The 12,803-nt window shown below is 48.4% G+C and overlaps 2 protein-coding genes across 2 annotated transcripts in view; one reads left to right on the top strand and one right to left on the bottom strand.

Annotated features, from left to right (window-relative positions):
- Positions 1-6,936, top strand: part of MAP4 (microtubule associated protein 4) — a 286,817-nt gene extending 279,881 nt beyond the window's left edge. The window contains exon 25 of the mRNA XM_077808533.1: positions 209-6,936. Coding sequence (XP_077664659.1) covers positions 209-213 — 5 coding nt within the window. The 3' untranslated portion in view covers positions 214-6,936. The remainder of the gene's footprint in view (positions 1-208) is intronic.
- Positions 6,937-9,440: 2,504 nt separating this feature from the next.
- Positions 9,441-12,803, bottom strand: part of DHX30 (DExH-box helicase 30) — a 43,043-nt gene continuing 39,680 nt past the window's right edge. The window contains exon 19 of the mRNA XM_077808532.1: positions 9,441-11,683. Coding sequence (XP_077664658.1) covers positions 11,448-11,683 — 236 coding nt within the window. The 3' untranslated portion in view covers positions 9,441-11,447. The remainder of the gene's footprint in view (positions 11,684-12,803) is intronic.

Below are 12,803 nucleotides of genomic sequence, written 5' to 3'. Positions count from 1 at the left end.
AGGGGCGGAGCAGCCTGTGGACGTTGATCTAACGGATTTAAGCTTAAAGTTACATTTTTCTGTCAATATTTTGCCTTATTTTTAATGAAGAAAATTGCCTTTTATTTTCCAGGCATCTAATGATGACATTATGGTATCATCCTCCGCTCCCCTGCCCCCTCTCTCCTCCCCTTCTCCCCATCTCACCTACCCCCTTGTGTCGCTGCAGATTGAATCCCACAAACTGATGTTCCGTGAGAAGGCTAAGGCTCGCACGGACCACGGAGCGGACATCGTCGTCTCCAAATCCCCCAACCTTTCCAGCAGCACTTCCCCCTGGTGTAGCACGTCCGTCAGCGAGAGCCTGGGCTCCATCGCCTCCTCGTCACCGCTGCAACAGCCGGCTCCCCATGCAGAAGACCTTTCTGCGGTGCTTTCTCAGCAAGGCTTGTGACTTGTCCCCACCCACCCCGCCTCCCATGTGCTTCCCAGAGTAACTCAGCTTGGATCCCTTAACCCGGCACTTGGCTTTAGGTGGGAAGGGGACAGCATTTTAGCAGGGCTAGCTTCCCTTTCAGTGGTGCTGTCTGTCAACAGGGCAATGTAGTTGTTCGCCCATACAGCCCAGGAATCTGAGGTTCATTTCATTGTGACAGTGGCTCCATCTTCCCCAGTGTGTCTCAGGCTCTGGTGATCCTCTCCTCACCTCCGATCCTCTTGCTCTTAGGAGGACATCAGTGTGAGTCTGAATGACGTGTTTCTTAGGGACAGGCAGCTGGAGAGCTCTAGACTAAACATATGCTTAAAGCCACTTCTCGTTCTGGGAGGGTGCCAAGCCTCATTCTGTTGCTGCGTTTGGGCGGAAGTGGTGGGGCTGTGCTGCGAGTGGCCCAAGCCAGGCCGGAGTTAATGGGGATAAGCTGTGATCTTTCTCTTTGTTAACTTTTCCTCCTGCTGCTTCAGTTTCTGCTGTTCCTATTTAATGATTATCTATATTATACACACACATTAGGCTGTTTTAACTGTTGACTTTAACCGTTTCATTTTTTTTTGTGACGAAGTGTTGATGATTTATTGTGCTATGACCATGCTAAGTTTCCTTTTCTCTTTCCTTCTTTCCCTAACCATAGGAATAAAGACATTAACCGCTGCTGCAGTGCTGGCTTCTTATCGACATATCCAGCAATTGTAACTGTTGTTTTTCTTTGTGTTGTTTTTTAAAATATTTTTAAATGATGGAGCAAATTCATGTAATTAAGCCATGTCTGAAAGGAAAGGCATAAGAATGTGCTAAAAAAAAAAATCTCTTACTGTAACAGTTCAACCAAGCCTTGTATTGACTGCAACAAGCGATGCTAAAGGGATGCTTAGAGAACCTCCTATCGGGGTAAATAACCAAGCCCTAGAGGATGCCCTGGCACCTTTGTAGTTGCTTCTGTTGGATTAACAAAAGGCGCAAAGTATATTTATTAACTTGAATAGCCACAGACAGTTTGTTGATCGTTTTTTTCCTTTGCCATGGTATCAGGCCAGGGTCAGGGTATCAGGTCAGGAAGCTGCTTCAAACAATATGTTGCAGGTTAATGCAGGGTGTGTGTTCTGATGCAAGGGATCCAGTGTGATATGTATTATTTTTAACAAATGTTAAATGTAGGGGTCAACAGATTACCTGGCTAGATGCAATCTGGTGGGAGGCTAGGATGGGGAAGAAGTGAACAGCCGCCTCCCATTCAGGGAGCCAGAGAGGGAGAGCTGAATGTCCGTGAAGGGTTGGGAGGGGCAGAGTAGGCAGGCTTACAATATGAAGGCGGTACAGCCCTGGCTTGTCAAGAGATCACACACCATTGTGGTTTGAGCTCCTTGTTTTATGTTGCGAATGACACTAAAGAAACAAAATGTATATAAAAAAATCTGGTGTTCTTGAGTCATCAAACTAACTTAAAGCAAAAAGCAGAATAACAAAACACAGGGATCAAAGTTAACTGACGACAGACGTCTGCTAAGGGGGCTGGCCAATTTGAAGTATGGGGGGCGGAGAGGAGCCCACAGCTTCCTCTGCTTGTGGGAATGTTTCTCTTTGGGAAGCTGACAGTGACACGATAACCCGGAATCTGTATTTACACACAAAGATTCTTATTGCACTTGTATTTTTTTATATTAAAGTTTGCATGATTTCTAATAAAATGGCATTAAAATGTAATAGTTTGCATCCAAGTGGTCTGCTAGTCTTGTAAGTGCTTTTTCCACTAAATACGAAATTGAATAAACAATGCAGATTTGCACCTGAAAGGGGCTGTTATATATACCCTGTTCTCTCCATAAAACTCCCTCTGTTCCCCTCTTCCCCATCACTACCACCTTTCCTCTCCAATTCATGCCACACGCATGCTACCCTAGGACCAGGGAGAAGCTGCTGGGCTCATCAAATTCTCCTGCTCTCTTTGCTTGGAAGTTCCAAATAGTTGTTTACATCTTTCAATGCTTGTTTTGAGGGTCCATCCCGAGGGGGTTCAGATTCTCGTAACCTTTTTTCTTTCCTGCAATGTTTACCTTGCTCTGGAGAGATGGACGCTGGAGACATAAGGCTGAGGCTGCACAACCAGAGGCAGCCGGGGCAGCACCATATCCAGTAAGCCAGTAATAGCCAAACCATCCATTGAAAGATTGCTCCCTGTGGGGTGGATTAGGAGGTGGCCCCATAGACAGTTGCACTTGCTGTCCTGCTACCTCAGTAAGGGAGGAGAAACCTATTCAATGTCAAGCACCCTCCCAGGGTAAAATGGTTGAATTGTGTTGTGATGCCCTGAAGCACTGTGACAGCCGCTCTGGCTCTGCAGGTGCTGGCTCAGATCTCTATGAACATCAAGAAAGTCCCATCCACCTGCATGTACCCCTCCCGGTATATATCACTGCCCCTTCTCTGATGCTTCCTACGTTTTGTTACTAAATTCTAACAAGATCTCTTTAAATCTGTGAATTGGGATTGAGTGGGAAGGGGGTATTTGAACCAGAGAAATGGTTTTAAGAGTCAATCCCCTTAACAGGAAAAGGCACAGACTTTGCTTCCCAAAGCAATAATGGAAGTTTGCTCTGAAATAGGAGACCTGACAGGGCTGCACTGGCTGGCGCATTTCTGCAGTAGGGTAGGTGCACATCACCCAAAGAGAATCTTTCAGTCCTGTCTCTGCAGGTGTGTGGTGCCCCAGCTAAATTCCTGTTTAACACCAGATGCTGGGATTGGTGGTAATCTGAAGTCAGGCTTGGGGCTCCCCTCCAGACCCAGGAGTTGAGAAATGCGCACTAATGAGCGAGGTACCTGTGCGGGAGTAGCTGATAACAGACTCCAGCCACTGCTGTAAAATCCAGCCATGTGCTCCAGATACATATGGCCAACGTTCATTTGTTTTCTTCTGAATTACTCAGAGAGGTGGAAGCTGAAATACCACGTTCTTTTCACTTCATGCTGCTAGAGACCACAGGGAAGAGTAAAGCCATTGAGGCAGGATGTGTCTGATGGTCCTTTTTACCGATTTCACAGGGTGGCGAGTGTTTAGTTCGGGGGCCATGATAGGAAGACAGGTAGCAACATTGCACTTTATGTTCTGAGATTGCAAAAAAAGAAAGAAAAAAACTTGTTTTGCCAAGAGTTAAGTTTTACCTCCTCCTCATCCCTCTTGATTGCTTTTCTCCAATGAATTGGTCTGCAGCAGAGCGAAGGCCTATCTCTAAATGTGCACAAACCATCCCAAACTCTCACAGGTTTCAGCTGAACGCTAAGAGCTCTCTGTGCTTCTGTGCCACTTCTCTCTCACATTTATTGTGCCTGTCTTTAGGTGACTTAGACTAGATCCAGATACACCAGTTTGGTTTTGTTAGGACAGCTTCAGTTTTACGAAGAATTTTTGATTTTATTTTAAAGAAATAGCTGTAAGTATTGCTAGCCTGGGAATAGGTGTGTGTGTGTGTGTGTGGTTGGTATGGTTCTGGTTTCCTATGTAGAGGGATGGGAGCAAGCGCTGAGTTATGCTGAGACCTGAAAATGAAAGCTGCGGGAAGCGTTTCTGTCTATTCTGCAGCAGGTTGGAAAATCTCGCCGAGAAGCTGAAAATCCCATTAGTCCTGGTCTGCCTTTAAATATTTGGGACATTGACCCACTAATTGAAAACTCATGAGCTGTTGCCCCTCACGGCTCAATGCTGCTTCCATTGCAGTCAACCACTGACTCCAGTGGGAGCAGGATTGGCCCCCGTGTGGGGAAAGGCTTCTGAGCCGTGTTGACTTGCACTGCTTGAAGGAGCCAGAGGCTCTCTTTTCAGCTGCATCTTCTCCAGATGACCCATGTAAAACGGAAGGCTTCTCGTGAGCCAGGCTCCTCTTCCCAGACATTAGGGATACCAGTTGGGCAGGGTTCAACTGGCAGGATGTAGAATAATGCCAGCGATCTGTGTGTATTCTTGTTAGGGTTGATCCTAGGACTATGTAGTAAATTCCCTTTTGAAAAGTGGTGAGTTGAGTCTGAATTAAATGTGGCTTGAATGTAAATGTTCCTGGCCTGAGATGCCCTTGTAGAAACCAAAGGAATTCCCTGGGTTTCAGGTATCTGCAAGAAGCTGGCATGGCTTGGTACAGCCAGGGGACAGGTGGGCTGGGGTTGGCGTTCTTTTCCCTGGTGGCTGTCAGGTTGGGTTTCGTAAGCACATCTGACAGGAAGCTTTAGGCTACAGTGGACTTGACTCACGATGGATGGGGCATAAAAGCAACCTGCTGTTGTGGTCTCAGAGCAGAGCAGCCCCGTGGCAGAGTGTGATGGGCTGGAAATGGGGATCCACCCTGCTAGCAAGAGCAGCTCCGCTGTAGCCATGGCAAGGCTAGAGGGGAATGTGTGTCCTAGGGCCATGACAACTCTTACCTTTGGGGGAAAAGGAATCTTTTTCTGGGCTTGTGGTTAAAGCTGGGATTGGCTTTGAGATGTCTGTAATGGCTGATGCGGTGAAAGGCTAAGAGATGAGGTTAATAGGCTCTTTGGAAAGTGACTCCTGCAGGAGCTTGGAGGTTCCTTTTCTGTGATGACTCTTGGTTCCACCTTCCATACTTGATCTCTCTCACACACCAGCATGTGGCATGGGGGTGCAGGCAGGGCCTCGGTGGGAATGGCTGGCTGCTCAGTGCCTGGGGACTGTTTAGTTGACAGTGAGATACACAGTTTAGTGGGGCTTTAATACTGTAAAACAAAGGATATTCAAACGAACAGGTGGATCAACTCAGGGCCACAACAGCAGGAGGCTGCATGGTCTGGCTGCATTGGCCGTTGCTGTTCCAGGGCTGTGTGTGTTCTGCTGTGCAGCACCTGGCCCCAGAGGCTGGGCTACAGCCTGAATGTGCCTCCTGTTGTCATTCTTGGTCCCTTACTGCTAAGTGAATGTAGTTCTCTGTGCTGATCCTTGCTGTCGTCCCCTGTACACAGAATAGTGCGTCAGTGTGAATGAGGCTCTAGACTAGAACCATTGTGTGTTTGGTGCCCTCTGAGCAGAATTTTGTTCTCCGACACGAGAACTCGGTGTCTTCCAGATTCTCGAACTGCCAGGATGCCCCATGTTCCACCACAGGTGACGGAAAGAAAATGCCAAGACCTCTTTAGCTTTTGTTGGACCACTGTGCAAAGGCTCAGTAGGAAGAGTAACTGGTTAGTTGGCTGGAGAAGTGTCATCTTTTTGGGGTGGAAGAAATGTCATTCTGCCCAAGTATATGCAGTGTTGTAGCCGTGTTGGTCCCAGGATATTAGAGAGACAAGGTGGGTGAAGTCACATCTTTTATTGGACCGACTTCTGTTGGTGAGAGAGACAAGCTTTTGAGCTACACAGAGCACAAAAGCTTTGCTCTCACCCACAGAAGTTGGTTCAATAAAAGATGTGACCTCTCCCATCTTGTCACTCCGCCCAAGGGCAGTTTCTGTGTATGGGGTGGGGGGGGAATTCACAAGAAGATTCTTCGCTTCCCAGAGGAGTTTGACAAGCAGTAGAAGCCAAGATAAATGTAGAACTATGGAAGAAAGCTGTGGAAAGCATCCTCCACCTTTTGTTGCCCTTTGCCACTGACAATCTAGCTACAATATATATATATTTTCCTTCTCACAAAAGTCTCACTTAATACAGGATGGCATCTAGTGTAAGATCAGTCAAGACTCCTTTATTCCAGCCCTCTGCTGACTTCCCTTTCCGGCATTTGGTATTGCCTGAAGGCTCAGTAATCCCTTAACATAGGTACATGGTGGAAAAGGCATAGAAGGAAAGTAGGAGAGCGGGGTGGACTGAGAGCCAGGTATGCTCTGAGCACAGGGCTAGGAGCAAGGAACACTGGCGTTCTAATCCTGGCTTCGATATTGTCTCCCTCTGTAGTCTTGGGAAATCACTTAACCTCTTGGGCTCAGTTTCCTCATCTGCAAAACGGGGATAATAATAGTAACTTCCCAGTGGAGGTGTGAGGTAGGATTAGTATGTATAAGATGCTCTCTAAGGGTTAAGTATTAACATTTTTGTGTTGTAGGAATATTATGCAGAGGCTCCTTCCGCGTCACATGAGATGCACCATAATGACTGAGGAGAGCACAGAGCTGTCTAGTTTTGGCAGCGACTGTGCAGCCAACTGTTGCTGTAATGTTGAGTGATGCAGATGTTCCTATAATCTAGAGGGTGCTAATGGGAGGGGGGAGATTATTGCATGGATGTAAAGGCTGAGACTCCAGCTACTTGGGAGAGGTGGTAGAATACTAGAGGGGGAGTGCAAACCCCTTGTACTGACGCCAGGGAGTGAATTCGTACTGGTTTACTTCTGCCTTTGTTTCACCCTCCTTGTTGACTGTACAAGACTGGTGTCTCCATTAGCAACATTTCCTGATTTGACGTTGTGATTCTTACTATTGTAAAGGATTGAAATAAAGCTTCTAGATGTTCAACCTTGGCACCAGTGTGAATTTGCATTTCTTTGGGGGCTGATATTTTTCTGGGAAACAAACCGGTTCTTTGGATGGTGGGTTAAATCCTAGGCTGCTGCTGAGTAAATAAGGCAGGGGCAGAGGCAGGAGCAGGGTACATGCATTCTCCTGCCGTATTTGCATCTCCAGCTCTACGTGTAGTCAGTCACTCAGCCTCCATATTCCCCTCTTCTCTGGACCGACCTCCACAGTGAATACAATGCAGTTGTGACATGGGGATCTCGCTTGGATCCTAACGCACCCTGTGCACTGATGGTGCTGTATAAATGGCTTAATCTGGGTAGCTCGTTTGACAGTGTAACAATCCTCTGCCCTGTGGTGTGCTTGGCTGGGTGGTAGCAGAATGGACTGTCATGTTTCCTTCAGCGTCACTGGTGCTGCTTCTCACCAGGAGTTGCTTCCCCTGTGCTACAGGGAGCAGAGAGGAACTATGTGAGCAGAACAGCAAACTGGAACCTAAGTTGAGTCTTGACTCCCAGCTGTGAACCTGATTGTGTGACTTTTGGCAAGTCACTTACTGTATCTTGGCCTCAGTTTCCTGATATGGAAGATGGGGTAAATCTTACTTCCTGTGGATACTGTAATGTTGGCAAAGTTGCTTTGGAGATCTAAAGCTCAGTGACCGGATTTCCAGCCATCATGAGCATCTGCAACTCTTCCAACTGGGAGCTGTGGGTGTTGAGCACTGCTGCAAATCAGGCTGAGAGGCAGAATTAGAAGAAAGGGGAGGGGCAGAAATTGGGCTGGGCTGTTTTTAGAAACTCAATTATGCACCTTCTGCATCTGGATCCTAAAGCCCTGGAGTGGTGCCCAAATGAAACCTCGCCAGGTCCCCGCATGGAGTTCCTCTTATTTTTGTTCCTTTATCAAGTCAAGGCCTAGTGTTCTGTGTGGTGGGGAAACAGCTGCTCTCTTCATCCTGCCCTTAACAGCTTCTCTCCTCTTCCTTTTGTGAGTCCTATGCAAGCTGCTGCCTGCCTCTTGGTTTCAAAACCACCTTCTGTCAACTAGCAGGAGGTAGTGCCCCACCACTGTAAGCACAGCTAGCTGGGGCTTGGTCCTTCCTACCTTTGCCTGACCTCATTTGGTCTCCTTTTTTGTTTTGTTTTTTGTGAGGAATATGGAGCCACCAGGGAGTGTTAGTCAGCTTCACTTGCTGAGTAACACTCCCTCAGTGTCACCAACTCCCACAGCAAGCCCTAATAGTCCAGGCTGGGGTAACACAGGTATGGTGAAAGAACCTGACTGCAGTAAGCTCACCCTCTTCTCTTCCACAAGACAAGCAGCCTCTGAGGTCTAGGATTTTCTGGACAGGGGACAAGCTCCAGCTGCTCTTCAAGGTGGGTGCAGCTGTAGCCTGGGGAGGCTCAATAGATAGATAAAATGGGTTGCCCACTGAAGAAGACTGACTCAAGTGTTGTGTCTCCAACTTCCCTCTCCATCCTAGGCACTATCACCTCACTATAGTGTGTAGGTTTTCAGAAGGCCAAGTAGGGCTGCTAGGTGTCTGTCCTTAGCCTAGCCCTTCTAGCCATCCCTGTCAGGTTTCTGTACTGTGCAAACATTCTGACTAGGGTCCCTCCTGCAGCTCTTGCATTGTGCATGGTCAAGGATTGCAGGAGACAATCAGGTTAACAGGCTGATATTGCTCGAAGGGATCAGTAAACAGCATAGGTGCAAACTCCTCAGGTCCCTTCCTGGCTGCAGCAAGGCTGTGATAGAAATTGCTTCCTTAAGTCCCTCCTCTGTCCAGCTTGTTTACAGAGCAGGAACACTGTTGTCAACATTTGTGTGCCCCCAAGGAGCAGCCAATTGGGCCATTAAGTCAGGGCTCAGGTTGCGTGCTCAGTCAGGTACCTACCACTTTGAAAAATGAAGGCCTACAGCAGTTTTCCTCCACCTTGTTCTTAAGCCTCCTATTTTGCAGGTGCAGCTTCTAAATGTTTGAATTAATTACAGTTGCTTTTATTCCTCCTCTGCACCTGGACCCAATGAGGTGTGGCTCAACTGAAAATGGTAAAACAATGGGCTGAGGCTGCATGGTCTGTGTGAAAACTAGAAATGAATGAATGCTGTCACTCATAGAACTTAAGCCCAGAAGGGACGCACCAGATCATCTAGTCTGATGCCCTATGTATCACAGGCCCCTGCACTGGCAGGAAATCAGCTAGGATATACACTGATGAGCCTAGCAAGTGACTCACCCTATGGGGCAGCAGGAACTTTCCACACTGCAAGTGTTTGTTAGTACCTCTACCTGCTGTGCTTGAAATCAGGCTGAGACTACAAGCCACCCCTGAGCTATGTAACCTTCTGGCAGTATGGTACAGGCTCCATTCACACACACGGGCTCAGCAATATGATTTAATGGTAGCTTTGCCTCTTTCCTCCCATTGTCACTGATATAGCACAATAAAAACATTATGGAGCTGGGCACCATATCCTAGCCTGTTTGGCTGCAGTCTGTAGCAAGAGAACAATCTGCTTTGAATACAGGGGTTAATAAAGGACAGAACCGGTTACTACTCTATCCCTTTTTATTGTCTTTAATCTAATGTTGTAAAAAGATCCAGTATCACATAACAGCCACTGAAGTATCCCAATATCACACTAGTTCTGAACCATTTAGACAATAGCTTGTTTTTTTTTTAACCTGCTGGAAGGGGAAAAACCATACTGTTTATTGTACAGGCTGAAAAAGTAAAACACTGGTCAAATTATTGTGACAACCTCTCAAGCAAGTGAAATGTAGATGAAAAGTTTTGTATGTCTCCAGGACCACCAGGCTGCCTTGGACAGCCCCTCCCTCAGGTGCAGTTCTGAACAAAGTTACTGGAAGAGAGGCTGAAGCTATAGTAACTTCTCTCTGGAGCTCACTGCCAACAAGGACATCTGATCCAGGTCTCCAGTGAGCTTTCCCACCCCTGGGCTTCAGCCCACAGCTAGAGCAGAGTGATTCCATCTCCACGGCACCCAAGGGAGTGCTTCAATTACACTGGCAAGGGGCTGCTTCATGTCTTTGCCTTCAGTGCTTGCACTGGGCTATAACTGAAGCAATGACAGGCTAGTTTTTGCTCCTGTAGTTATTTCCCACCAGGAAAGTTGCTGGCTCCTGGGTGGGAGGATGGAGCTCCTAGTGGCTTATTACCAGCCCAATTAGAAGTGTAACAGAATCCAGTTACAGTACTGTGCCCTGTACATAAACTAGACTCTGGGCCATTACACACATGCCTCTGCCAGCTGCAATTAGGGTAACGTTAATCTCTTTTTAGTTACAAAGAGCAGTAGAAATAAAAATAAATTGCAAGTCCAGTGACCACCTTTCATTTCCCTGGTGGGTAAATCAGCAGCAGTACTAGAAAGCAGGCTCCTGCAATGTTAGGATACAGGACTTTCACTAGCATAACAGACATCACCTGCAAAGCCACTGTCAGATACCAGCTCCGCTGCAGCACTCTCCAGCTACCCGTCTCTCACACTTTACAGACATGAGTGAATTTATCCTCACAACAGCCCTGTGAGGTAGGTTGCTATCTTCATCGACAGACAGGGGACTGAGACAGAGCTGGGATGAGAGCTCGTGCCTCAGAACGTTGTGCGTTAGTCACAGAACCCTGCTTCTGTGCTACCCTGGTCCCAGATCATAGAAAAACAGGGATTAGCATTACTCAAGGAGACGGGCTACCAAAATGAGTGGCATCTGCAATCGCTTTATGGGTTGTACAGGTTACAGGGAGCTGGCCTCCTTGACAGATGGAGAACAAGAAATTTAAAAAAATAAAAAGCAAAAAAGGACAAAAATACAGGCAGATAGAAACTACACGACATCTCACACTCCTAATGCCAACACAGCTTGATTTGTGCAGCAGGAAACCGCTTCTAGCCGCTACAGGCTCAGAGATGCCCTCTGCATGGAATGTTGGGTCCAGCCCCTTCCAGGGCTCGCTCTCCCTCCTGCCTCTTCAGACTGGGCTCAGCAAGTGGAAAGTTAAGACGACAAACCACCACCCTGCAGCAAAGCTGCCAGCTCTGCTCTGCTCTGGCTGGCCCCGACCCTCAGTGCAGGCACAGCCATGAGCTGAAAGTCCATCTTCTGCCTATGCTGAGAGCTGCTCTGGGCATGACCCGCAGGGTGAAGGCAACGGAAGGGTTGCAGGAGTCAGCCATGTCGATTCCTTTCCAGTTCAGGGGCTACGACGACCTTTGGAACAGAGGAAGTGGCTTTCCATTGAACTCTGGGGCGTCAGCACTTCCAGTCCATTCTCTGTGCCTCAGCAGCGGCCGACGCCAGGGCGGTGCTGGTTCCTCCTACACGATGACCATGCCCGGAGCCAACAGCAGGAGATTCTGACAACACTGATCTTCTAGGATGGAGAGAGATGACTTCACAAGGGATAAATAGAACTTTATTTAAATAAACATTTGTGAACATCTTTATACAAATTACAAGTCCCCACGCTCAATCCTCCACCTCTATCTAGGCACCAAAGCTGCCAGGAGGTCCCTTGAGCAGATCCACCAAGATGTCAAGCAGCTGGCTGTGTTGATGGTGCAGGTCCCCCGGGATAGCAGACATTTCATAACACAGGCAGGTTTCCACCATCTTGGAGAGTGACACACGGAAATCACGCAAGAGGCGGATTGTGTACGAGTCTCCTTCCAGCACCAGAAGGTCACTGTCAGTCAGAGAGACTGTTGCCCGCCAGCCATCATCTTGGGGGAAAAGAAAGGAGCAGTTGAGTGGAGTTAAGCAGCAGGATGGAGTTGACTGGGCCCAGCATGTCAAAATGCACTTCAGCCTTTCCCCTGCCGCTGCAGCAGGAGGGATTGGTGCAGACCCACCCCCCGCCCTCAGTTTGCCAAAGTCTGAGATCCCCTCTGCAAGCCGTGCTCACCTGCCAGAGCGCTCAGGCTCCTCCACACATTTCCCACAGGAGCAGCTCGAGGTCTGTGCACACACGAAAGGAAGACAGGGAGAAGCAACTCACTAGGGCCTGGCACCTCACTGATGGCTTTACCCTCACTCACTCCAGGCTGCTGCCTTGGAAGAGGGACTGGGAAAGGCAGCAGTAGCCATGAACAGGAGGTTACGTTCCCAAGGATGTACAGACCCTGGGGCCTGCTGAGGTACTGCTTCCATCTGAACTGATAAAGCCGTATCTCCCTGGGGAGGAGAAATTGTTCCTCAGCTCCAGCCCCCACCTCCAGCAGCAAGTGACCGAGTTTAGGCCAGAAGCGATTGTCCACCTCCTGCAGGTGTATTCCACACACATCAGGCCCTCGAGCTGTCGGGAACTGGGCCCAGCTTGTGAAATGTTAGCTGCCGAGCACGACATTTCACAAACACCTGCTTATTCAGACACCATCTGGGTCCAGCAGCCCTTCCTGCCTCAGGCTCTAAGCCAGCTAGAGGTGAATGGTCCGAAAGCCACGGTGTATCTATCTTACCAGCTTCCAGCCCAAAGCAAGAGTCCAACATGCAGGCGGAAGAGGACACAGAACTGGGAGCATTGCCTAGGGAGGTGCCTAGGTGCGTTGCCTAGGGAGGTGGTGGAATCTCCTTCCTTGGAAGTTTTTAAGGTCAGGCTTGACAAAGCCCTGGCTGGGATGATTTAACTGGGAATTGGTCCTGCTTCGAGCAGGGGGTTGGACTAGATGACCTTCAGGGGTCCCTTCCAACCCTGATATTCTATGATTCTATGATTCTATGCATGCAGGGGAAGGCTGGGAGCATGGGCCAGGTGGGTGGGCTCCAGCAGCTGGATGGTGTGGGTAGACCAGTTTATAGGTAAGTAACCACTGCCTCCATGGTGCTCAAAGGGTTAACTCTGCC

This window comes from Eretmochelys imbricata, chromosome 2, assembly GCF_965152235.1.
Source record: "Eretmochelys imbricata isolate rEreImb1 chromosome 2, rEreImb1.hap1, whole genome shotgun sequence".
NCBI classification, from domain to species: Eukaryota; Metazoa; Chordata; order Testudines; family Cheloniidae; genus Eretmochelys; species Eretmochelys imbricata.
This window is presented reverse-complemented; position numbering and strand designations above follow the sequence as displayed.